Source organism: Aplidium turbinatum, chromosome 18 (genome assembly GCF_918807975.1).
Source record: "Aplidium turbinatum chromosome 18, kaAplTurb1.1, whole genome shotgun sequence".
Taxonomy (NCBI): Eukaryota; Metazoa; Chordata; class Ascidiacea; order Aplousobranchia; family Polyclinidae; genus Aplidium; species Aplidium turbinatum.
Genome location: NC_137489.1, coordinates 12,869,238 through 12,895,841, shown reverse-complemented (window position 1 = coordinate 12,895,841; position 26,604 = coordinate 12,869,238). Strand labels below are relative to the sequence as shown.

At 38.5% G+C, this 26,604-nt stretch overlaps 2 protein-coding genes across 2 annotated transcripts; one reads left to right on the top strand and one right to left on the bottom strand.

The window, feature by feature from the left end:
* Positions 1 to 1,978: 1,978 nt before the first annotated feature.
* On the bottom strand, positions 1,979 to 4,165 carry LOC145787188 (NXPE family member 3-like). The gene is made up of 2 exons (XM_082598911.1): positions 3,621 to 4,165; positions 1,979 to 2,939 (listed from the first exon to the last, which is right to left on the bottom strand). Exons 1-2 carry the CDS (start codon positions 4,163 to 4,165, stop codon positions 1,979 to 1,981), a joined length of 1,506 nt encoding a protein of 501 aa, XP_082455037.1.
* Positions 4,166 to 21,925: 17,760 nt separating this feature from the next.
* LOC145787187 (uncharacterized) lies at positions 21,926 to 26,119 on the top strand. Its single transcript, XM_082598910.1, has one exon. It carries the CDS (start codon positions 21,926 to 21,928, stop codon positions 26,117 to 26,119), a length of 4,194 nt encoding a protein of 1,397 aa, XP_082455036.1.
* Positions 26,120 to 26,604: the final 485 nt, after the last annotated feature.

Below are 26,604 nucleotides of genomic sequence, written 5' to 3'. Positions count from 1 at the left end.
TAGACATATATAGTACGAAAAGAGAAGAGAAATGATTCGAATGATAGCGTCATGCACAAAAAGTACAAACTGCGTTTGCCAGCGCAAACTTCTAACTACGTTGATTCAACGTCAAGAACCATAGAGTGGACAAAATGTAAGGTTTTGCTGACGCACAAACAAACGACCAAACGAAGTGGCGCTCATAAATAACAACACACTGGGCATTACGTAGCTGGTTTAGCATCAAAACAAATCAGTCAGTTGAGATCAGTTGCCTAAAAATCTCTGTTTATGGCATAAATTATCAACAGGGGTTATCAATCTGTGAGGACATTCTCTTTAAACGAGAGTATGGGAGCATCTGAACTTTGAGATTAAAGAAAAATGCCATCAAAGACCATATCATGGAGTGTTCTTTTTGCACAGCTAAAAAATTCTCTACTGACTCATTTAAAATTTTACGCAAAAGCAAATCCCAATTTGAAACAAAAATTCAGCAAGCGCTATTAGGCTAATCAAACACTGCAATCCAAATTTAAACAAACAATTATTTGCGGGAGGCGCCTCCATTCTCTTCTCTTCAACATTTATTAGATGTATCACGCACCCTGTGGTGCAAATTCTTTTCTAGTTACGCAGTTGCCTTTTCCTAATGTAATTTGTTTTCCGTCTGTCTGTTTTCCACACTATTGCTTATAATCGTTGCGTGTTTTTTTATGCTTATTGTCTTCTTCTTCTTCATCGTGTGTCACACGGCCGTAGCCCAGAGCATCACGCAGGCTCTTGCTCTATCGTTGAACTCGGCCAAATCCTGTGCAGAGCACCTTGCTTTAAGGTCAGGGCATTCGAGCAGATGTTGCATTGTTTGCTCCTGTCTGCATTTGCAACTTGTGCTCCCCATGGAATACCCCCAGTGTCTCATCAAAGTTTTACACCTGCCAATACCAGTTCTTAAGCGGTTGAGGCATAATACTTCCACGGTTCACGTTTTCCGGGAGGAAGGCTCTCCATGGGTGTGAGCTCCATGTTGGCTAATGTCGGTCCGGCTGCCAGTCCCTCTTGCCATAGTTGAACCCGCACATTGGCGGCGAATGCTTATAGTCAGTTAGTTAGTTACTTTCAAGAAGTTTAAATTTATTGCAATTTATACATATTTTCAGGTTACTCTAAAACTACGGCTCCTGTACACCTCTGGCAGCTATACGACAAGCATGAACTGAGCTATCAAGTGTTACCAAACACTTTTGCTAAACATTGCATAGAAGTCACATATTGATCTATTACCAAAAGCAATTAATTTAGCCAAACCAGTTCTCAAAAAGCGCCAAATCGCCAAACCATAAATATGAAGCCAAACGTCTTTAAAAATCGCCAGATTTCTAGATTTTGGCGATGAATTCGCCAATATGACAATCCTGCTCCATAAGATCACAAAACAAGAGCGCCGCGCATGAGCGTTGGGCAGTGCTGCTCCGATACAGCTGCGAGAAGAATGCATTATTGCGCAACGCGCAGCAAACACGCATAAAGCATGACACAAACATGTGCAGAGAAATGGACGGAAATTAGAAACAGAAATTTCAATACAAAAGTAACTTGTAACTGTAACTGTTGAAAAAGTGCTAAAATAGGAACTAGTTACCGCGTTTCGTTACTTTTGGAAAATAGTAACGAAGTTACCGTTACAGTTACTCAAAAAGTAACTAGTTACAGTAACTAGTTACTTTTGTAACTAGTTACTGCCCACCTCTGGTAATAATGATAAGCATTGTGAAGCAATTCTAGCACCAGGTAAATTTGACTTACGCAACATCTCGTAATTCAAGATTTAAAATGATGAAATATTTCACAGGTGTTACAACAGATGATGAAATCTCTGCTCATTTTTTAGTAATATTCCATTACGTAAGACGCCAGGTTCAATAGATCTTAACGGTTTTATGTGACGTCTGATTTGGTGAAACGACTGACTGTAACAGGCACTGTTGCTGTAGCTTTATTCCATAAAACTAAACATTAGCATACCTTGTTGATTTAACGTTTCTGACTTGGGATGCACACCAAGCAGCGGCCACATTTCTGTTATGTCCCACACACACAAATAAACGGAATTTTTCATGGTTGAAAATGTTTTTCTGAAAAGAGTCTCAAATCGATGGATGTTCCATTCAAATTGATACTCTACTACATTTTGACTTCGAACGATAAATTTTGTGTCTGGAAATTTTTGATGATGCTTCACTATCGCGTCTTTGATTCCTTTGATCCTGTGCAGAAACACAGATGGATCACGCCACAGCAAATGCGCCCCAATGTTAAAAACCACCACAACGTTTTTTCCCCCAACTGGAATTTCGACAATACTATCACTGATATATGGTCGACTACTCGGGGGGCCAGGATTTCTCAAAGGTGGGCCGTGGGCCCGATAATATAGTGTTAAATTTTTCGGATTGGGTCGGTTTGGTTTTGCTATTCGCGGTTGCTGCCAGAAATGCGAATTGTCAGGCCCAGTATCTTTCAACTTAAATTTTTTTTTAAAAAAATAATAAAATTGTCTTATAGTTGAGTCACCAAGAAAATATATTATTTTGTTATTCAAACTCGAAAACTTTTTTAAGTTGTTACATTGCAAAGATTTCCATTCACTGTTTTCGAAATAACCTGTTACTTGACCTGGAAACATGTTTTTAGAAAACATTTTGTTGCACTTTGGCAAGTTTGCTCGCTGGTCCTGGTTGCTTCTGTTTCTGGAAACTGTAATTTCAACGCTCGTATTTATGGATACATGGCATCTATGCCTTTCGCAGTGGTTTATCACATTCGTATAAGTTCCATTTGGTTTGAAACTCTCGAGATTCTTTATCGAAGTGCAGCGGTTTGAAGGTGGCATAAGGCAAAACCAGGGTTCGTTGTTGCGTAAATTGCTGTAATCACACTTTGCGTAAGACCTCAATCTGAAACACCAAACAAAATCTTAATTAATAATAATTACAATTTTATAGGTGGGGAATCGTTTTGTTCGTTTTAAATTCTTGCAATTATTTTATTTTTTTATTTTAGTGTGCCTAGTCTGTGCCAAATCGCTCAACCAGAAATCGAGTAGCTAAGTAGCCGAATGCCAAATAAAAATTCAATACAGTAAAATTTAGCAGATATAAAATTGGATGGACAGATTTGTTGAAAATTGTCACTGTAGGCCTACCTGAACAAAAGAGTGCTTGAAAAGTAAAATGATTCCATCACAACTAAAGTAGCTTTATTGAAAAGAAACAAGTAGGCCTAATAGTTAAATTTGTAAACAAAGTTGTTGCCACAAACTAAAATGTCTAAGGCAGTAGTTTCAACCTTTTTTTATTCCGTGGACGATGGACCCCTTTAAACCAGTGGTTCTAAACCGCACGTCCGCGGCCCGGTGCCGGTCCTCGAAATTATATTTGAATGCCATTGTTTGAGATTTTTTCTAATCAGTAACCCAAGAGATTCACTTGAAGACCCTGATAAGTTTTAACATATTTTCGTACTCCAAGATACTTAGGAAAAGCATTAGCAGTTGCATGTAGATATTTCAAAATTTCATCTTTGTCGAAACTACATTTATTGCTTCACAAAAAAATGATTGTTTAAGATTTACTCACGTTTGGTTGGTATTAAAATCCATGTCGCATTTCGAAGACTCTCCAGTTTCAAAAATACCAATATAATTACGACCCCATGAACCATAGGCAGTTTGCTGGGTGTTGAGTTCGTGTGCTGCTTCAACGGACAAAACAAGTTTTATGTCCAAGATGAGTTTTCCCTTCATAGGAAGAGGCGCTTCAATCGTGTATGTTCCGTCGGTGTTGTCTATGACGCGGCAAGGAATTCCATCTGGAAACTTTGTTCTGTCTTTAATCAGCCTCGCACGAAAATAATCACCACCAAATGTTTTAACTCTTCCCTTACTATCTCTCGCTTGCAGTGTTGCCGTAAAAGTTTCTCCCACTCTGTAGTAATGCTTTGCTGTGACAACACTGGCTGATATTGTAAAACGATTTTTAATCTTATTTGGGTTTTCTAATTCATATTTATGAAACGACTTGATTAAAGTAGTGAAGTAAGGCGTCCAGTCTTCGTGTTTTGATTTGACAGACTTGCTCGTAAACCAATTTAATGGCAATGCATATTTATCTTTGTAACGCATTCCATAATATGCTGAATCTGGAGAAAGTATTTCAGAACTCTCCGAAACTTTGGACCAATTAATTTCGCCGTAGGAGTCTGGACTTGTATCTGAACTTGAAAATATCAAGTAAAAAAAAAATGCAAAAATTGTAAGACAAAAACAAAGTACCAGCTTAAATTGTGTCTTTACCCATAAGGTCGACATGACTAATATTTTTAAGATGAAAACCGATAAAAAGTAAACATTCCTGCAATAAACATTTTTTGTTACTTTTTGTGTACTCTAAGAGGAACGATTTAAAACAAATCTAAAATAACAGTTAAGCAAACCCCAAAGGGGTTGCGATTGCACTACTCGGAGACACAGTAGGAAGAAGATTCACTCATTAGTTTGAATGTTGGGACTTACCAGTTTGGGATAAGGTGACAGGAGAGTACATCTGGTTAGTTGCATCGCTTTGTAAACATACATTTTACATATAGCTTACAATCGCAACATCCCAGATGATTTATTGCTTCACTGACGTTTCGCGCACCATGACAATGCGCATCCTCAGAGCGCATAACATACAAAATAAAATTTCACAAGGTTATATACTGCAGTGCGATTGAAGGCAAGAAAAAATAAAACGCATAATATTTTAAGTATTCAGATCTGTAGTTTGACATTGTGACCTACTTTTTGATCATTATCCTACTTTACACGAAAAATGTAGCTACGGGAAGCCTGGTGGCCAATTTCTCCCAAAATTAAATTGTCGGCTACCTTGTAATATATTAAGGTGTCATCACTAATACAATTTTGTGTAGGGCTGTGGTTATTTTATTATAGATGTAAGGATGGTTAAGCGGTGGTTTAAAATGTTAATTTAGCTGTCTAATGATTTTCTGTCTGTCTGACGGATATTCTAACTAATTTGACTATCTGATTCCAATAATTATTTCCACACAATTATTGCTCGAATGATAATTTTTAGTTAACAGAAGGTGTTCATATAATATTGTAGGCCTATAACAAAATTGAAACTAAACATTGCAGGATAGTGAAACTACAAGACAGTGAAACATTATCACCAATTTTTATATTTTAACAGTCGTCCAAATTGTTACATGAAAGTACACAATCAATTTGATGTTTTACAAGCGGAGCTGAACTGCTCTGACTGTTTGTTCAAAAGGCGAATGTGAACAGTTTTATATTCTGTTCTCGTTTTTCTATTTAAAGTAAGTTAGCTCAGATGGAAATAGGCTACTGAAGTTATAGTATAAAACTACATCGTGTTGAATGAACTTTCGTAAACTGAAGCTTATTTACTCCTGGGTATTGTAACGCATCGGTGGCCTTGAATGCATTAGTCACTAGTGAAATGCAGATTTATTTCATCCAAGACTTAGCCCTACTTTCAGTTTAGGTAATGCTCAAAGTTGGCAACGTTTAATTAACTAAAGTCTACACTTCACCATTAACCTAACAAATGTTTTTACACATTATCATTTTATAGAGCATTATTCTAAGCAAACGAAGAGTTAGCAGCCTTTTGGCCGACTAGATTTGAATAGCTTTGTTGTTGCAAAAAAGGTTTGTTACATTGAGTTGCTGGCAAATGTAAACTTGTAAAGTAACAATGAGAAGTCGGCTGGCTCTAGCTGTGAGTCTTGTTCACAGCGTAAAAACCAGGGCTGTGGAGGCGGAAGGATTTTGACGTGTCCGGAGTCAAAGTTGATTGATTGAATCTTCATCCTCGGACTAGGAAAGCTTCTTGCAGCAGAGCATAATCCTGGTAGTTTCGAATAGCATACTTGTAGATTTGGCCAGTTATAAACCAAGGAGTCGGAGTCGTATGTATTTTGCCTGAGCACTGCCCTGGTGAAAACATTGTGCGCAATGAACCGAAAAAACTTTAGAAACCGCAAAACACCAAAATGCAATTTATGTTGCAGATGAAATCGAGGAGAGGCCACCACACCTTTGTGCATGTTCACGACGACGATGAAGATCCTATGATCGACATGGCTGATTATGAAGATGGAAGTAAAGTATATGGAACACAGATCAATATACAAGTCTCACATTACGACCACCCTACTTTGCCTTTGGAAAACAGCAAAGATGATTGACAATATTAGGAAAACAAATGCAAAATTACAAACGCTGTGATCGACATGGCTGATTATGAAGAGGGAAGTAAAGTATATGGAACACAGATCAATATACAAGTCTCACATTACGACCACCCTACTTTGCCTGTAGAAAACAGCAAAGATGATTGACAATATTAGGAAAACAAATGCAAAATTACAAACGCTGTGAATAGAAAGCTACATTTTTTTATATTATGCTAGTTACAAACTGTACTACCGTACCCTAAATTTTGAGGCCTACTTGAAATTTTGAGTCGTTTTGTAGCCTTCCTACAAAACTATGGTAAAACAAGTTTAGTGCTATAAGATGGTGCTGCAAAACGATACCGACAAATGTCTTTTCTGTAAAAAAGTGCGGTGTTTTGTGGGCTTAGGGTAAAGACCATCTGCGCAACTTGTTCTTCTCATGGGCGAAATGATATTTTGGCCTTTGCAAGGTGAACGGTTAGGTGACCAGAAAACTTGTTTAGGAAAACGTTGTAGCCTAAAATCCTTTCAGAATAGTTCCAATAATAACTAGCATGAGCTATTATTTTTTCACTCAACCATCTCAAGAGTCATTAAAATATTACCTCACGATTATGCTTTTGGAGAAACCAGAATTCTCACATCGGTTAGCGAGAATTGACTTGTAGGTTGTAAAGAAGGAAATAAAGAAAAGTGACAAAATGACGCTAACTTGTCTTTGAAAACTCCTTATTAAAACGTGTAATTGATTAAGCATAACCAAACAAAAACCTACCTTCTAATATACCTTTTTTCGTTACTACTCATGTAGCTGTGTAGTTAGTCTTCCACTTATTCCTCATAAATGTGCTCATTAGTTTATTCTGGCATTGTATAGCGTTTTTACTGCGATCAACATTTTAACAAATGTGCAATTTTCTGTTAGTGCATATTGAACTTTTTCACTGCTATAAAATTTCTGTACAAACATTGATAATGCTTTTTGAAACACTACAGTTTTGATTGTATCTTTGCTAAAGAAAAAGCAGTACCGGTATAAAAAAGGCTAGTAGTAACGTAATTCTGTTCGTTTGATGAACCTTTCACTTTGTCATGTGACAGTATTGGTTCTTGTAGGGGCCTGATGCCGTCCTACAAATTCCTCATTCGCACGCTCAACTGCAACACACATTACTTGCAATCATTTAATTTTTAATTTAATTAAGTGTAGGCCTACGTGTGGGAATAAAACCTGTTTTTTTGCACACTTAAGGACTTCAATACGGCTCCAAATTCAAAGCTAGTATCGCAAATGTCTGGGAAGACGTCCTATTATCCTCTTGCTTCCTCGAAGTAGCCTACTGAATTTCCAACACAAAAAGGTACCTAGGCTACGTGACTTCTCAAACACAATGATCTTTGAGTTGGTAGGCTGCAAAAGCAATTATAAAGTAAAAACACCTGCGTCCGCAGTCCGATAATCATAATACAACTTTGGCACGAATTTCAAAACCAAAAGAGGGCAATCGAGCCGTGGAACAAGTATATTGACAAGACAGTAAAATCGTCGGCTCGTGGTAGGTTATGTGTTGACAGACAGCATAGGCTACATGCGGGTTCAAACTTTCTCATAGATTTTCTTAGCAGTCTTTGTTGATAGGCTACTGCCGTGCCCGATCAAATATGGAGTGATCAAGGTCCTCCATTCGGATCTGAAGATATAAAAGCGTTTTATGATTCTTGGAGTTGGTCCATTAAGTGGGTACCAAGTAGTCCGAAATATCCACAAGCGAACTGTTATGCTGAATTAGCAGTCAAAAATGCTAAACGTTTAGCTCGTAAATGCATGAACGGCAAAGTGATCGACATGAATGCATGGACCAAAGGTCTATTGCAAATCAGAAACACTCCTCATAAAGCTACTGGGCTAAGCCCTTCCGTTTTACTCTACGGTCATCCGGTGCAAGACTGTGTCCCAGCACACCGAAAAAACTTTGAGCGGTGCTGGTGCGACAAAGTGGGTGAAAATGATCGAAAAATGTATGAGGCTAAGATTCGTAGTGAAAAATACTACAATACCTTGAAGCCCAAAGACTTGTCTTCTTTTAGGGTCGGTGATGAAGTGGTTGTGCAAAACACAAAATTTAAGCGATTTGATCATTGTGGTGTTATAAAAGAATGTGGTGATAACTGTCGCTATTTGGTGCAATTGCCTAGTGGTATGATTTTAGAGAGGAACAGGAGATTTCTCCGAGCTTTCAAAAAACCAATTGATGGTGGTGTCGAATCAGCCAAAAACTTGTCGCAAAGTTATTAAAATGTCACCTGTGATGAAGCACCACTCATATCAAAGAATGTTATTGATGTACCTGTTTTTGATCCATGTGATAATATGTTGAACAGTTCAAATAATAGTGATGTTGGAAATTCCGACATTGCTTGTAATCACATAAATGAACAAAACTCTTGTCTCCCTGAACCTATTCAGATAAACCTACGCAGAAGTTGTAGAACACGTAAACCACCTAACCGTCTTAATTTGTAAAAAGGAGGATGTAAGATTATGACGTCACACCAAGTGTTTGTTATTCTTATTATTCATTGTGAAACCTTTTCGTGTCACTTATCATTTTGTGTAGTAAGGTCAAGATTATATTTGAGCTTCGTTACTGCTGTTAGTTGATTGTCCTATCTGATTAGTCAAGTTCGTTCATTAATAAAAGTAACTACAGCTTAGGGCCAGTGGTTATCTTATAATACCTAGGGTCCCTTATTACACAAGATGGAAGATCATAGATGCCACAATGATGTAAAAAGAAGAATCGGTCAAGCAAAAGCGTCATTTTGGAAATGCAAGGAATTTTTAAGAGGAGAAATAAATTTACAATTACATCAAACCAGTCATGTCATATGAAAGTGAAAGTTTGACCTACAGCAAAGAAATTCACAAAAAAAATTAATGCTTTTCAACTCTGGTGCTACAGAAGAATATTAAAAATATCATATAAAAAACACATTACAAACGAAGCAATTAGGAAAAGAATTGGAGTGCAAGATAGATGGGCAAACGACTTAGCAAAACAAAAAATGAAATTCGCGGGACATATTTTGAGAGGATCGGCAGGACAGCTACATCAATTGGTCATTGAAGGTATGGTGGAAGGAAAGAGGTGCAGGAGAAGGAGACGAACATGGGGAGATGACGTTATACAGTGGGCTGATTTGTCAAGCATTGGAGAAACAAAAAGAGTAGCGGAAGAACGTGACTTGTGGAAGAGAATGACAGCCAACCTTCGGATCGGAGACGGCACGTGATGATGATGATGATACTTTCAATCAATTACCGTATATGCCTGCAAACATACAAATATCCAACTGGTCATGGACACTGCATACAGGGTTTTAAATCAAATTTCAAGTTTACTTTGCATGCTTAGGAAAATAGCTGTTTTAATGTTTATAGCATATCGTATATGTCGTAGTATCATTGTTCATAGCGAGGCCATGCTGAAGAGTCAATGACGCGCCACCAGGTAGTGCAACAGTTGATATACTCAACAAAATAATGCCGAAGATATTTTCAAATGTGACATGTCTCCATTTTCATATTTTTGAACACACCACTTCAGTACAACGAAGTAAGTGACATTTTTTCCGACCGATATAGGCTACAGTAGCGCAACATGGTGGTTCAGCAACTCCTTGGTCCCTCCCTTGGTGCGATATTTACATCACTACTCAAGCAGATGAGCAACAATATTTAGATATATGGCTCACTTCACGTAGGACAACTCGACCAAAAACCAGAATTGATGCATTGTTGTTTCACGTTAACTTAATGTCAGAAAATCACATCAACTATGATTTTTCGCTGTGTATTATGGCTCAGTGAATCTTTACAAAAAAAAAGGATTCTGTTTGTTAGTAAGCCTATTGTTTTCTCCGTTGGGAACAAAATAACATGCACACAAGACATGAAATCTCTCAGACAGCAAATCAGTTTTTTTCTACATTGTTTCAGCAATTGAAGACGTGGAAGCAATGAACTTTTATTGATTTTCTTTGCGTGATGAATGCCATGATATTGCTTTGTGGTTTCATCTGCTTAATCAATTAAGCTACACAATGCTAAACAGTTGTAAAACTACGTAGCCTACTACTACATGTGTATCAAACTGCCGATTGCAAGAGAACGCACAAATTCTAATAGCAGAACCGAAGGGACCTAAAAGGCCTTCAGCTTTCGCAACGGCAATAAGACACAAGGAAACATAAGAAAAGCTCCGTTAGCTCAGTGGTTACGCCGGCTCAAGATCACGCGACACTGGTTCGGCTCTCGGGGTTTTCGCTTGAGCAACGTGCTTTCAGGACTGCTCTCCATTCAGCGGCACCTAGTGAATAGAATAATTCCACGGCAACAACACTTCAACAATCGGAAAACTTCACTCTGCCAATTTCGGTAACCGGCCCGCAACTTTGTAAAAGGTACCATAAAAAATTCCCCTCTGAGCAACAAAGGAAAACGTATATTCTAGCTCAGTTTGGTCATTCGTTCCCCATCGGCTGGTTTGGCGCATTGGGTTAGGGCGGTGGTAGTAATTACATTGACATGGGTTTGATTCCCACCACAGCTGTTGCTCTTTTTTCTTCTGTAATTACCAAACCAAGTTGAAAGGGGATTTTATAATGGTACCTTTTCAAAAGTTGCAACCGGCCCTGCGTCAAGAGCAGGGCCTGATTAAGGCTCACGAGGGCCGGAGGCACAGCTAAGTTTAGGGGCTCATATTGGCAATCGCTTTCGATGCAGAGCAGCAGTGCTCAACTGAAGCCTAACAAAGCAAGTAACTTTTCAAGTAGCAAATGTGCCCAAGACCATGCAAGCAGTAATAATAGTATAATACTATGCCTCGATGGGCATTTCAGTGTATATGCTAGCATGAAATTCTACATTAAAAGTGAAATAACAGAAATATTGTGTTCTGCCTGAGGCCTGTGCCCAGGGCCGGATTAAGGTTTTGATGGACCTGGGGCTATATGGTAATCTGAGGCCTATATTTCATTCCTCTCATTTTAGCCTACCAATTTACACTTAAAATGAAATAAAAAAAATTATACCCGAAGTACAGTATTTACTTATTAAACACATTCAAATGACATGTTTTCTAGATTTAGACAAAGCAAAGCTCTTAACATGATCGGTGTATATTTTTTCCAAAATTTAGTTTTCAATGCAGAGTAGAGCTAAGGAATGCAACCTTTTCTGGCCCATGGATGAACGCAGTTGATTCTTTACTCTTTTAAGCACTGAAAATGAACGCTCGCCTGAACAATTAGAAATGATCAGACAAAGATATATTCTTAGTAGGCCTACAACAGATACGTTAGAAAATGCATAGGCTACATCATAAACTCATTTTCATTGATGAATCTAAACTTTTGAGTTTCTTCGCTGCATTCTCTGTTAAAATAGTGTTGTTATAGCAGTGCAGAAAAATGAATCATCTCTTCAGGCAGTGATTCTTCTAGAATAGATCATCTGGATAATAGTAAAGCAATGTTTTAGCACTTTCTTCAAATTTACAGTTAGACATGGTGTTTAATTCCGCCAGAAACGAAAATCTTATTTGCAGACGATATGCTGCAATTCGGGACTTCATGCACAAAATAATTTGGTCAATGATTGGCAAATATGAGTCAAATAATGATTGGCAAATTTGCATCTGCTCGATGGATCAAGAGATGTGTCTTCAGATACACCTTCGCTATCCAAGAATAATTTTCTTATCTTCTTTCTTGAAATTTCTTCGATATAATGATGACAGCCTTTTAATAATCTACCCTTTTTTTCGAATTCTTGAAATCGAGATCTTTTTTTTTTAATTTTTCTATCCTGCAGAGCCGACTAGTTTTATGAAACCGTTCCATTATGCAAGGTCATAACTCAATTAAAATAACGGTTTTAAGTAGTAGAGCAAGCTAGGTATCGCGCCCCCTTGGAAATTAGCTGATGCCCCCTGGGGAGGCGTACCCCTGGTTAAGAACCACTGGTTTACACAGTTAGCATTTGTTCTATGATTTTCGTTCTTTATTCTTTCGATCCTGACAATAAGCATGTCAGTTGCTCTTAGCAAGTTGTTATCGGTGGGCCTATTTTTGTGGTGGGCCTGGGGCTACAGCCCCGTCAGCCCCCGCCTTAATCCGGCCCTGCCTGTGCCTCGTGGTTAATCGAGCCCTGGCCAAGAGCCTCTACAAGTATGCGAAACTACCAGAAATAACCTATCAAGGCTTTGGCAACCTCTAGCGGCTAGAGTAGCCTATAGCCTAACAATTTCATTAACTTTTATCATTAATTAGCCTAAATTGTTCTGGTCAGAACATTTTTCTCATACAAAACTAGATACGGCAAGTTTTTAAAATAAACTTGAAAGGCCGTAGAACTAACTTTCCCTTTTAGCTTTATCACGTGTGACTGTTTGACTGCAACTTCGTATTATCTTACGTTGGTATGTGAATCAACTAGTATGACGTCACCTTTCATCTGATCGGCCATGAAACATAGAAAATAATTGGAGTGTCTCAGTTTTCCCATGTCCCAAGTCAGACAAGGATTGATAACAATCCGTCATCAAGAAGATCCGAAAAGTGTTATTGCTCCTGCGTCGTGTACGCCTAAACGTTATCTATGTCACTGATTTGCGACCAGCACAATATAAGCCAGCATGCATTGCATCGTGAGCTTTATAAATGTGCAACCTCAAGCAATATGAAAACATATGCGCTGAATAATACCTGAATGACGTAGGCTAGGTACCGTAGCTTTGGAGTTAAGCCATCCAGGCCCGGATTTAAGGGGGGCAGAAGGTGCAGGTGCCTCGGGCGCCCCGACTTTTGAAGAGCTCCTCTACGTGGAAAAAATGTGATTTTGTGTTATTATTATTTTTTCTTTCAGCCTTTGAAGTTTCTGCAAAATGCTGTGTAGTCGAAAATTTTTTTGCGCAAAGGCCCCCCGATTGAAAAGTGCCCCGGGCCCCCAATCAGCTAAATCCTGCCCTGATGCCATCATACCTTTTCTAGGCTCATCTTTAATGACTTTTACAAGATGTTATAAACATAAAATAACGCCTTTCATTGTTAGAGCCTCTGGGGCTGAAGGTCCTTCTTTTTACCACTCCAGGTTGTTAAGTTTACCCAGACCACACTGAGACGTTGTTAAAGAACACACCATTTTTGATAGCTCTAAATTTTAGTCTCAACCACTAATACTGTATAGGCCTAGTGCAGGGATGGCGAACCTTTTTTAGTGCATGGGTCACAAAAGAGACCTTAATCCTTGAAACAGCAAAAGTGGGTCATACATTTAATTACATGTTAATGCGAAACTACATGTTAATGCGAAACTTGCTGCTGCATTTTCTCTGCAAGTCTTATTATCCTTGGTTGGTAATCCGTAGTTTTTAGCTTCAAGCATGCAGCACTCATACCTGAGCTGAGACGATTCCGTGTGCTTGATTGTATAAAATTCATGTGCAAAATAAACATTCGCACGAATATGAAGAACCAAACAACGTTAACAGAGCTCCGCAAATCTTTTCATAGTTTCAAACGAATTTGGCAGGGAGTTCCACTCTGTAAGAATTATATTTCGTCAGACTAATAAAATAATGGCGTAACTCACTTTTTGACGAAATTGAGATATTAGTGTTTTGTAGGTCCATAAAATGTAGCGCATCTGCCACATAATTTTCTAAGACCTACGTTAACGAGAAAGCGGTATTTTCGTAAAAATGTCAAATGGCCTAACTCAAACGCATGACTTAGGCCATTTTACAAATCCCTTTAATCGTTTGCTGGAAATAAAGCTTTCTTCCTACAGAGCAGATGGTCAGAAGACGACGATCTAAATTGTACAGAAATAGAGCTTCCACTTCATCACAAGTCCAGACGATTAATTTAGCACAAAATAATTATGTTTTCTTTTATTCTATGTATCGTAATCTTGGCCATTTCCAAGTAACTACCCTACTTAAATCAATCTGTTTTCTTTGTGTTTCTTTGAGAAGGTTCGTATTCCTAGCACTCTGGTAGTGCCACTTATCACCTCACACTGTGATACAGGTCAGATCTTCTCAATGCACGTATCTCGGAGTCCTCTTGCACCCATGGCAGGTTTTGTAGAAAGCTACTGTTGGATACTTAATTAATTCTCAGCTTAATATCACACTTAGTAACTTTATAAGCTCGTTGCTGGTTCTTTGCCACCATTCTTGAGTTTCACTGATGGGAGAAGGAGAACATAGGTAAACATAGATTTTAACACGTTTGAATTGACTTTTATGTGTAGGTAAATGTGCTAAAATGGGAAAAAAAGAAAATCACTTTTTGGCGAAATTTCTCAATGACTTGCCTATTGTAGATTCCCATTACTGTAGAAAGGTCACAACATACAGAAAGAAAAAAATTCTTGTACCCTGGAATTACCATAATCCAACTTCATCGGAAATACAAAGTGCTTGCTGAATACGTCAGGGATATCATCAGGAATACGGTCATTGAGCACAGCCTATTTTAGTGTATTTAATAATGAGAACATCTCCATCTTCATCGTCGGCTTCAGCTCGTGTCCGAGCATTGGTTTGTCTTCAAATTGAATTTGGCTTTGGATGGTAATGTTGCATGTGGGTTGGGAGGCCCAATCTATGATGGAAAAGATCTGGGCAAAAGGCACTGGGAGACGATCATCATAGATCCGCCTCAACTGTGTGAAACCGGGCTGGAGGCTTCCAACTTTACCAAGCCTGCCCCGTTACCAGTGATATCATCGCCATTGGGCTTTGTTTGGTCCAGGTCCAAATTGAGACAAAGGCCATTCGCTTGTGTGGTTGTTTAAGGTGGCCATAACTATGCGAGGGCTACGCACACACTCTTGGTCAGCTCCATGTCCACTGCGGTCCAATAAGATTGAAAGGTGCAGCTTCAGGGGAACTGGTTGCAACGGGCTGCCGGGTGCCCTGTTCATACCACGTAAGGATCAGTGCGACGTGTGTGTTTCATTCAAACACAGTAATATTACCAAGAAACGATACGATGACCAATGACCATGTCAAGTTGAAGAATGAAGCTTGAGATGAGAAGACGAAATGCAAAGAGTCCGCTAGAACAGTAAAATCCGTATGGACAATGGATTCACAGGCTGTACTTCTGTGTCCCAAAACTAAGACAAGCAGTATGTACTATAAAACCAAGCTACAGGTACACAATTTTACACTATTTAATGTTGTATCAAAAGATGCTTGTTGCTCTATTTGGAATGAAACAGAAGGTGATTTACGCAGTGAAGTATTCGCTTTCTTGCAGTTTAATCATTTCGAACAGGTAATTTCTGGAAGCCCCGGTCTGGAGGAGATAATTATTTGGAGTGATAGGTGTGGATGTCAAAATAGAAACTCCAGTGTCTCTAGTGCTTACTGTGCCCTTGCATGGAAGCATGGCATCACTATTACTAAGAAGTACCTCGTGGCTGTTCACACGCAAATGGAGTGCGATAGCATGCACAGTACTATCGAGCAAAAATTGGTAAACAACATTTACGACGAGAGAATACGAAAATTATCATCCGGAATGCTAGGACCGCATCCCAACAATGCACAGAGGATGCAACACAGTAATTTTATGAAAATCGATGGATGATGCTTGTTGAGTATCAGGCCTGGAAAGAAAGCTGGAGATCCCACGGTTCATGGTCTTTGAGGCCTGAATCATGACAACAGTGGAAAGGTACTGTACAAGGTCCCATTATGTGAGGCTGCACAATGGGAGGATCTGCCACAGCGGTCACAAACAAACTTAGGCGACACTACTGTACATGGATTCCTATTTTTTTAAGCCATCTTCCAATCAAATAAAGGAAATGCAATGACCTCCAATCTATGAAACATGTTATGCCATCAGGGTGCCACTCCTTTTTTGATAATTTGGCTCATCACTGATAATTTATTCAGCTTGTCTTGCCAACTCTGAACTGTTTTTAGGCGAAATATGCAGTCTTGCATGAAATATAACTCCTATCGTTAGATTTGAGTTGCTATTAAGGATTTTTCTGATAATTCTAGTCATATTAATTACTGTTATTATGTCACCATTAAAAAACTCATATTGATAAACTCAAAATATCAAATGGCCTAAGTCATGTCTGTGCACTCGGAAAATGGCCTAAGTCATCCCAGCACACTATGGGATGCAAAATGAAACAAATCAAAATATACATGCTCATTGTACTTGTGTCGACATGCTATTTTCGTTTAACTGTACAATAAATATGATAAAAACAACCGTGTAGACAGTTTTTTTCGATTATCTCAAAACAAGAAAAAATGAGTTACGCCATTATTTTATTAGTCTGACGATTTTCAGCATGGTTTTCAACAGCAGGAAAGTCACAACCATCCATATCCGTTTTCATTTCAATTTTTTGTAGGAGATGATTTAAGTCTACAAATTTTGTTTTCCAAACTGCACTTTCTCGAAAGTCTATCATTTCCATTTCCAAGTTGTAAAGACGAAGCCATTCGAAGTGTGATAATTCAAGATTTTCAAATTGAATTGCATGCAGGAAAAGAATGAACTGTAATGTAGTATCTAGCTTTCGGAACTGGGTAAACCTTTCTGACATTACATTTTTGGCCTCTTTCGTCAGTAAAACATACTTGTTGAGTGCAGTTTTCTTTTGTTCATAAGTTAAATTGGTGCTGGTAAAGTGCTTCAACAACTGAGGAAAATATTTCAGCTGACCTTGTTCAATGTCTACAGAAAAAATAGCGAGTTTCTTCTCAAATGCTTTAATGTGCTCAACTGCTCAAACAGGGATAATACAATATTTCCACAGCCTTGCAATTTAGTATTTAAACTTGTTGTAATGCATTGTGAAATCAGCGAAAAAATGTAAATCATTTAACCACGTACTTTCACTTAACTCTGGATATTTTTGATTTTTTTTTCAGCTAAAAAAAGTTGTATTATACTTCTTCCAACAATTCAACAAATCGCTGTAAAACATTACCACAACTTAAGTTGTGTCAGACTGCTATATGGCAATTCGGTACGGTACTAGATTAAAATAGGGTGGGGTCTTATTGCAAATATTTAGTGAAACATTTATTCTTGCTGAAATACTTGTTTAAATTTCATTATTTTAAAAAAGACAAGTGGGTCACTGAAAATCTGTGATGGGTCACTTCGTGACCCGCGGATCAGTGGTTCGCCATCCCTGGCCTAGTGCAACAACTTGAACCTCCGTAATATACTGCAGTACGGTCCTACAATATATGAATTATCTTACACCTTGCTGCTTGGCTAGGCTTACTGCTCTCTCTGCTTACTTATTCATGAACTACTTCTTTAAGAGAGATAAACTGATAAACAAACGTCCATTTTGAAAATGAATGAATGATGAATTCACTGGGCTCTGCCTCTACATCAAGTAGGCTAAGAGCACTGGAAACTCTTTCGTAGCAAGTGAGTCAAAATTCTACAAAAAGGGCATATTTTTATTGCAAAATTTTCCAAATAGCTGAAATTTATGCAACTGGTGTAGCTACTAGCAACATAGCCTCTAGCAATCTAAATCGCTCGACGTTGAAATTTCTGCATTGCGTTAGTGCGAGATGAACCGGTTTTATTTTACAAATCTGTAACTTGAATTTGTGACCGACCTTTCGATCATTAGCCTACTTTACATGAAGAATGTAGCTACGGGAAGCCTGGTGGCCAATTTCTCCCAAATTAAATTGTAGGCTACCTTGTAATATATTAAGCTGTCATCACTAATACAATTTTGTGTAGGGCTACTTAGATTTGCTTTTATAGTCAACAAATCAGATTTTCAGATTTCCACCGGTAAAGAAAACGTATCGCTACGTTTATATGAACTATGCTTGAATTCGACTACCTTGAGCAGTTGCAAATTAAAATTTAATATAGCCTCTAGTTTATATGTTAATTTGGTCAACTCCCAGTGTAAGCAGCCTACCTGCTGATAACGGCATCATCGTCGTAAAATATTCGCTTGATCGCATCAATCTTGTCCTTAGAGATATCTCTAAGGCAAAGGTTCTCAACAGGACCAAAATTTAAAGTAAACTTAAATAAAACCTTTACGTCTGGTTCAATCTTTTTATTATTATTTCACTCAAACCGAGAAGCTTTCCTTACCTGATGTGCATCAAATGAAGATTTGAAATAATCTCCAACGTTGTAAACGTATTTATTGGTTGTGAAGAGGTATCAAGTAAACGCATGTTAAAACTAGCCTGTCAACTTGAACACCACAAAGCACGTTTTTTGTTACAGAATCCTGGAAACTTAACGCCAGGTTACCTGACTCCCACCGAGATATTTGCCATCGTCATCTGTTCCGTTGTCGCAGTAGCTGTTCTTGCTTTCTTCGCTTCCTGCACATGGTACATTGGTACAAGGTGTGTAGATTAGGCTAACCTACTGCCAAAAACTAGGCTACTGAAATTATAATATAAAACTACATCGTGTTGACAGAAATTTCGTAAACTGAAGCTTATAGGAGTATTGTAACGCATAGGTGGCCATGAATGTTTTAATGAAATGCAGATTTATTTCATCCAAGACTTGGGCCTACTTTCAGTTTAGGTAACGCTCAAAGTTGGCAACGTTTAATTAACTAAAGTCTACACTTCACCATTAGCCTAACAAATGTTTTTTACACATTACCATTTTATAGAGCATTATTCTAAGCAAACGAAGAGTTAGCAGCCTTTTGGCCGACTAGATTTGAATAGCTTTGTTGTTGCAAAAAAGGATTTTTTACATTGAGTTGCTGGCAAATGTAAACTTGTAAAGTAACAATGAGAAATCGGCTGGCTCTGGCTGTGAGTCTTGTTCACAGCGTAAAAACCAGGGCTGTGGAAGCGGAAGGATTCTGACGTGTCCGGAGTCAGAGTTGATTGATTGAATCTTCATCCTCGGACTGGGAAAGCTTTTTGCAGCAGAGCATAATCCTGGCAGTTTCGCATAGCATACTTGTAGATTTGGTCAATTATAAACCAAGTAGTCGGAGTGGCAATCTTTTGTCTGACCGCTGCGCTGGTGAAAACATTGTGCACAACGAATCGAAAAAACTTTAGTAACCGCAAAACACCAAAATGCAATTTTGCTACAGATGAAATCGAGGAGAGGCCACCACACCTTTGTGCATGTTCACGACGACGATGAAGATCCTATGATCGACATGGCTGAGTATGAAGATGGAAACAAAGTCTATGGAACACAGATCAATATACAAGTCTCACATTACGACCACCCTACTTTGCCTGTAGAAAACAGCCAAGATGATTGACAATATTAAGAAAACAAATGCAAAACTACAAACGCTGTGAATAGAAAGCAACATTTTTTTATATTATGCTGGTTACAAAACTTTTGTTAGCGGTACCCACATATTCTATTTCACAGTACTACCTTAAATTTTGAGGCCTACTTGAAATTTTGAGGCGTTTTGTAGCCTTCCTACAAAACTATGGTAAAACAAGTTTAGTGCAATAAGATCGTGCTGCAAAACGATAACGACAAATGTCTTTTCTGTAAAAAGTGCGGTGTTTTGTGAGCTTAGGCTAAAGACCATCTGCGCAACTTGTTCTTCTCATGAGCGAAATGATATTTTGGCCTCGCTATAGCCTTGCCAGGAACTTGTCGGATTTCGCTATAGCCTTGCCAGGAACTTGTCGGAAAGGTCATATTCTGATGTTTAGATTGACAACGTCATATGACGCTTTGTCAAAACTGAAAGTGAAGGCACATGATGATGTCAAACGAAAAGTGCGACCGCATTTTCTCATAGTTTCAATAAAGCATCACAGAAAGATGATCAGGTTGCATCAAACGCTAAACTCGAATAACGGTTGCAATTGAACCGACATTTGTAATGTTGGGAGCAAGCAATTATCACAATGCTCGCAGGGCTGCACGATTGAGCAACGCATTTCAGGGCTGCTATCCACTCAGCAGTACCGGGTGGGTGAAATAGCTCACAGACAACAAGAGGAAACCTCACTCTGTCAATCTCGGTAACAACCCTGCGGCAGCGGTTCAAGGCCTCTACAAGTATGCGAAACTGTCTAACAGCATTATGAACTTATACTGTAGGCTTAGGTGCGGATTTATGCGGGAGCGGGCCTCTCCCCCAAAATTTTGTGAGGAATTGTTGAAATCATAATTTTCCACATCAAATGATTTGATATGCTTCTAAACAGCTGATATTAGTCATTAGTCCCACAGCGGACTTAACTTATCCCGGGGAGGATAATTTTTGTTGTTATTATGGTTGAAATTGTCCATCGATCAGACTCCGTTATTTTTTTTCATACAACTTCAAATACATTTTAATAGCAACATTTGTTGGAACTGACTCAGCTGAAACCAACGCTGAGCCAAATGACGTCAGTTGAAACAATCTGAAACCTTGAATGGCTGTTTTACAGTTTTTAGTCTTCATGACACTTTCAATCAATATTACCGTATATGCCTGTAAACATACGATACGCAGATGACACTGTCATTCTCGCCGACACAGAAGAATAACTACAAGAAAGCATGGACAAAATCAATGAAATCAGTAAAAAATACGGAATGAAACTCAATATGAAGAAAACAAACACAATGCTGATCGAAAAAAGCAATGGAAATAATAAAATAAAAATTAAGCTGGAAGGATAACAATTGGATCAGGTCACCACGTACACACACCTAGGGTCCCTCAGTACACAAGATGGAAGATGCACCAATGATGTAAAAAGAAGAATCGGTCAAGCAAAAGCGTCATTTTGGAAATGCAAGGAATTTTTAAGAGGAGAAATAAATTTACAATTACATCAAACCAGTCATGTCATATGGAAGTGAAAGTTTGACCTACAGCAAAGAAATTCACAAAAAAAATTAATGCTTTTCAACTCTGGTGCTACAGAAGAATATTAAAAATATCATATAAAAAACACATTACAAACGAAGCAATTAGGAAAAGAATTGGAATGCAAGTGTTACTGCCAATTTTCTTAAGTTAAGCCCTCTGCGTTCATTTGTGACTCGTTTGTTAATATTTGGATTTTTTCTCTTTTGCCGACCACTGTACTAAAAAAGCCACCTGTTTTTGTTTCTCTTTTATATTGTTTGGCCTCTTTCGCATATGCGTTTGGCACCTGTGGTCTGTTTTCGTTAAATCAGTAACTTATTAGTCGACGATACAACGTCAGTTTTCATTGAATTATACAACCATTATGACCTATTCGTTTTTCAATAATTGTCAATCCTTGAGAAAGGGAATTCGTAAATTGTACTGTAAATCGATTTGTTTCATTCTACAAAATTGCTTTTCTCTGGACGGTCGCAAATTAAGAAATCTCAAAGTTACCTGTGTTTAAAAGATTGTCTAAAAACGCACATTAAAAGAACACGTGAAAACCAATTCAAATTCATGTGTCGTGTTGTTGGAAGCAATCTAGACAGAAGAAACTGACCAGGCAGTTCAATAGAGCGAAGGTCAACGACAAACAAAATACGTCACTGTAACGTAGCAATCAAATAGACAAAGCGGACGTTACATTCAGTTTTTAGACATTTCAATCAAGAAAGTCGTCGTTGTTGACAGTGAGCGAAGTTGAATGCCAAGAAAATGGCAACAAATTCTGTAAAGGCGACAGACGTGGCAGATAAATCAAATGCCGAAGAATCAACAAATCCAGAACCCCAAACATCAAAGGTGACAACAAGATCACAATCAAAAATGCTCTACCAAGCAGAAAATGGCAGTCTGCACCCAAGCGACAGCACCAGCAAAGTTTCCAGCAAAAGCCGCTCCTCTACAATGAGCGCTAAAATTAAGAAGGCGGTAATATTAGCTCGATTGGAATCACAAAAAAGGATCTGCGAGTTGGAACAAGAGCAAGCGAAAGCAAGGGCAGAATTTGAAACAATGGTCCTAAAACAAAGTCAGCTACGTGAAGAACAAGAAAGAAAATTCCTGCAACAAGTCCAGGAAGCTAAACTAAAGGCAGAGCTCCAAGAGACAATTGCCCAACTTTCGGAAGAATCGGAAGAAGATGCTGGTGAGCGCTATAAAATGTCTAAAGACAATGTTGATATAAACGGACAATTTCAATCGAATTTAGCAACTAATGTAAACAATAATTCTGTGTATCCTATGTTATCCCAATTAACGTTGAGTGGCGTAGAAGCCAGGTCTAACATTCACGAATCTATTGTCGTTTCAAACAAAATTAATCCTTCACAAACAGTAACAAATAAATCGTTTGTGAGACATGAGCCGAGTACGTCGTATGCCCAGACCCCTGTACTAAATCAAATAAACAATAATCAATCAGTAAACTCGAAACAAATTCCAAATATTACTATCAACCCGTCCCCACTGTTGTCTGTAGAACCCCCAATCTTTGATGGAAATTCTGCTGAATACTGTGGTTTTATAGACGCATTTGATACGTTAATTGATTGTAATTTCACAGAGCCTAAACGTAAACTTTTTTATCTGTTGCAATACACCAAAGGCTCTGCGCACACTTTGGTAAAAGGGTGTCAATACATGCTTCCCCACGAAGGTTACACAAAAGCAAGAGCTTTGCTACAACAAACCTTCGGTCAAAAATTTCAAATAGCTCGCGCATGTGTTGATTCCGTCATAAACGGCCCATCTCTTCAAAATTCTAACAAGGATTCTCTAATCAAGTTCTCTTCGGAACTAACTTCCTGCATATGTACTTTGTCTGGCATGAATTACTTACAGAAAATGGACAACATGGATACCATAACAAAAATAATAAGACGCTTGCCAAGTGGCTGGTATTCTAGCTGGTTACGCGAAGTTGACGTAATTTTGCATGAAAGAAATCAAGAAATAAGCCTTTCAGATCTCTCACGGTACGTCTCGCGCAAAACGAGAGAAACGACCAATTTGGCATGCGATATTCTAAAATCTACTAAAAAACAATTCGATGATTCCAACTCCAAACGTAGGAGCAGCGTAACCTTTGCAACGCTAATAAAATCGTCGAACCATGAAAGGACATGCCATCTGTGCAGAGATAAACATTTTCTCAATCAATGCAAACAATTTCGAATGATGAATATTGACCAAAGGCTTAAATTTGTAATCGACAACAAACTCTGCAAGTGCTGTTTAAATGCTGGTCACTGGGCATATCAATGTAAAAGGAAGGACCCTTGCATAAAACTAGGATGCACTGAACGCCACACTACTCTCTTGCATCCCCCAGATGCAACACAAATCACCACAAATATCACACCTAAAGACACAACTCAAAAAATTAATATCAATCAACCTACACAAGCAATACGCAATGGGTTTGTCAACACACGAACAAATTCTCGCAGTCTGCTTCCCATAATCCCAGTAAAGGTTCGCCTGCAAGGAAGTAATCAAACTATCACTACACAAGCGTTTTTGGACAGTGGAAGTACAACATCTTTCATAACAAATGATTTGATAGAAAAGTTGCAAATTGCCGACTGTCAAGAAACTAATATTTGTACCATCACGCTAAACAACACTGGCAAACGTAACAAGGTAAAGGTGGTCACAAATGTCGAAATGTCAGATTTTGACGAAAACAAATACATTTCTCTAAGCTCTCTTTACTCCACTTTTCAAATTCCTGTTTCAAATACAGATATTCCTACCCTAGAAGACACTAAACACTTTCCAGAATTTGCAAACATCTCGATTCCCGATGTTGACGCAGAGGTAGGACTTCTTATCGGCAATGACAATCCGTACGTTCTCCAACCACAAGAAGTAATACAAGCAAAAGGTGGCTATTATGCCATCAAAACGGCCGTTGGCTGGCTAGTGAATTGTCCTAACAGCAAACAGGATCAAAGTAAAACTAAAAATTTCTTTACCAAAACTTCTACCCATCCAATGTGCGACATGTGCTTTGACGCTGTTGACTCAATTGTTAACTGTAAACCCGAATTATCTGTTCAACAAGCTCAATTCATGAAATCTGTTAACTCTAGTATCAAACTTTTGGAAGACTCGCACTACCAAACTCGACTTGCACCAATGAAGGCAATGACGATTCCTCGATTGGAGTTATCAGCTGCTACAATCTCAATTAGCTCTGAAAAAATACTACAAAGAGAGTTAAAGGTACCTTATCTTAATAAAGAGTCAATTTTTTGGACCGACAGCACAACTGTCTTGCGCTATCTCAACAACTCAAACAAAGCGTTTCATACCTTCGTCTCAAATCGAGTTCAACAGATTAAAGATGCTTCAACAATTTCCCAATGGAGATACGTTCCCACTAAATGTAATCCTGCTGATCATGCTTCAAGGGGTCTCTCAATTCCAAACTTTCTTCAATGCAATCAATGGAAAAACGGCCCTGAATTTCTATGGAAACCACAATCTCAATGGCCTAAGCAACCAAAATTTCTCGAAGTCGTGGACAATGACCCAGAAATTAAACAACCAAAGCAAACGTGTTTTGCAACCCAAAGCGAATCCCACTTTCTGGAAGATCTTTTGGGTAAGTATTCTTCTTGGTACAAGCTGAAAAGAATCGTTGCTTGGCTTTTCCGTTGTAAGCATAAATTTCTGACTTTAAGACTCACTAACCTTGCAAATAAACAAAATGCCCCAGCACACAATCTTTGCTTGTCTCCAGATGAGCTCACAAAGGCACAAGACTTTATTTTTACCTTTGTTCAGTCAAAACACTTTGCCAACGAAATCAGCCAACTGAAAGCACAAAAGCCATTAAACAACTGCAGTAGCTTAATAAAATTCGACCCTTTCTTAGAAAACAATTTACTAAGAATTGGTGGCCGCATCAAAGCTGCACCTCTCAAACACGATGCAAAACATCAAATTATCCTTCCAAATCGCTCCCAAATAGTTCCTCTCATCATTCAAGAAATGCACGACACATTTGGTCACAGTGGCAGGGAACACGTCCTGTCTGCCCTGCGCAAAAATCTATGGATTATAAAAGCCAATTCAGCAGTCCGCAAGGTTTTATCCAAATGTGTTGATTGCCGCAAAAGAAGCGGAAAACTCAGCACACAAAAAATGGCTGATCTTCCTAAAAACAGATTGACACCAGACAAACCTCCATTCACCTATGTTGGTGTAGACTATTTTGGCCCATTTATTATTAAAAAGGGTAGAACAGAACATAAAAGATACGGTGTCATTTTTACTTGCCTTGTAATAAGAGCCGTACACATTGAAATCGCAAACTCTCTTGACACTTCATCTTTTATACTCGCTCTACGACGATTCATCGCAAGAAGAGGGCAAGTAGAAGAAATTAGATCTGACAATGGTTCAAACTTTGTTGGTGGTGAACGAGAAATGAGAGAAGCCATCAAATCATGGAACAACAGTCAGATCGAAGATGCTTTAACACAGAAAAGCATCAAATGGATCTTTAACTCTCCAAGTGCATCCCATCATGGTGGTGTGTGGGAAAGACAAATCAGATCCATTAGGAAAATCTTATCAGTTATCTGTAAAGGCCAAACTTTAACAGATGAAACGCTGACTACCTTCATGTGTGAAGTAGAAAACATTATTAACAGTCGTCCACTTACAAAATCGTCAGACGATCCTAATGACATGGAGGCTCTCACACCGAACCATTTTGCTTCTTCTAAAACAGCAAATAAACCTTCCTCCAGGCTCATTCACAAACAAAAAAGAGCTTTACTCTCGAAAACGCTGGAGACAAATCCAATACATGGCCGACGTCTTTTGGACACGGTGGGTAAAAGAGTACTTACCTTTGCTCCAGCAAAAACAAAAGTGGACCAAAAAATCTCCTAATCTGACTGTGGGGGACATAGTTTTAATCGCAGATAACACACCCCGAAACAATTGGCTCATGGGTCGCGTAATTCAAACGTTTCCCGACAAAAATGGCATTGTCCGTAGCGTTAGCGTTCAAACTAAACAGTCCTTGATTGTCAGACCAATTCAAAAGTTATGCTTGATCGTTCCTGCAAAACCAATGTAAATTTGTGCTGATTTTGTTTTCTCATGTTGTTTATACCTGTGTATTTGAACAAATGTACGAGGCCTTAAAGGGGAGGGAATGTTACTGCCAATTTTCTTAAGTTAAGCCCTCTGCGTTCATTTGTGACTCGTTTGTTAATATTTGGATTTTTTCTCTTTTGCCGACCACTGTACTAAAAAAGCCACCTGTTTTTGTTTCTCTTTTATATTGTTTGGCCTCTTTCGCATATGCGTTTGGCACCTGTGGTCTGTTTTCGTTAAATCAGTAACTTATTAGTCGACGATACAACGTCAGT

Coding starts and splice junctions, on each gene's coding strand:
- LOC145787188 (XM_082598911.1), bottom strand. CDS start 4,165: ATGCGTTACAAAGATAAATATGCATTGCCATTAAATTGGTTTACGAGC. Junction 2,940..3,620: donor GATTTTAATACCAACCAAAC/GTGAGTAAATCT, acceptor TTGGTGTTTCAG/ATTGAGGTCTTACGCAAAGT.
- LOC145787187 (XM_082598910.1), top strand. CDS start 21,926: ATGGCAACAAATTCTGTAAAGGCGACAGACGTGGCAGATAAATCAAAT.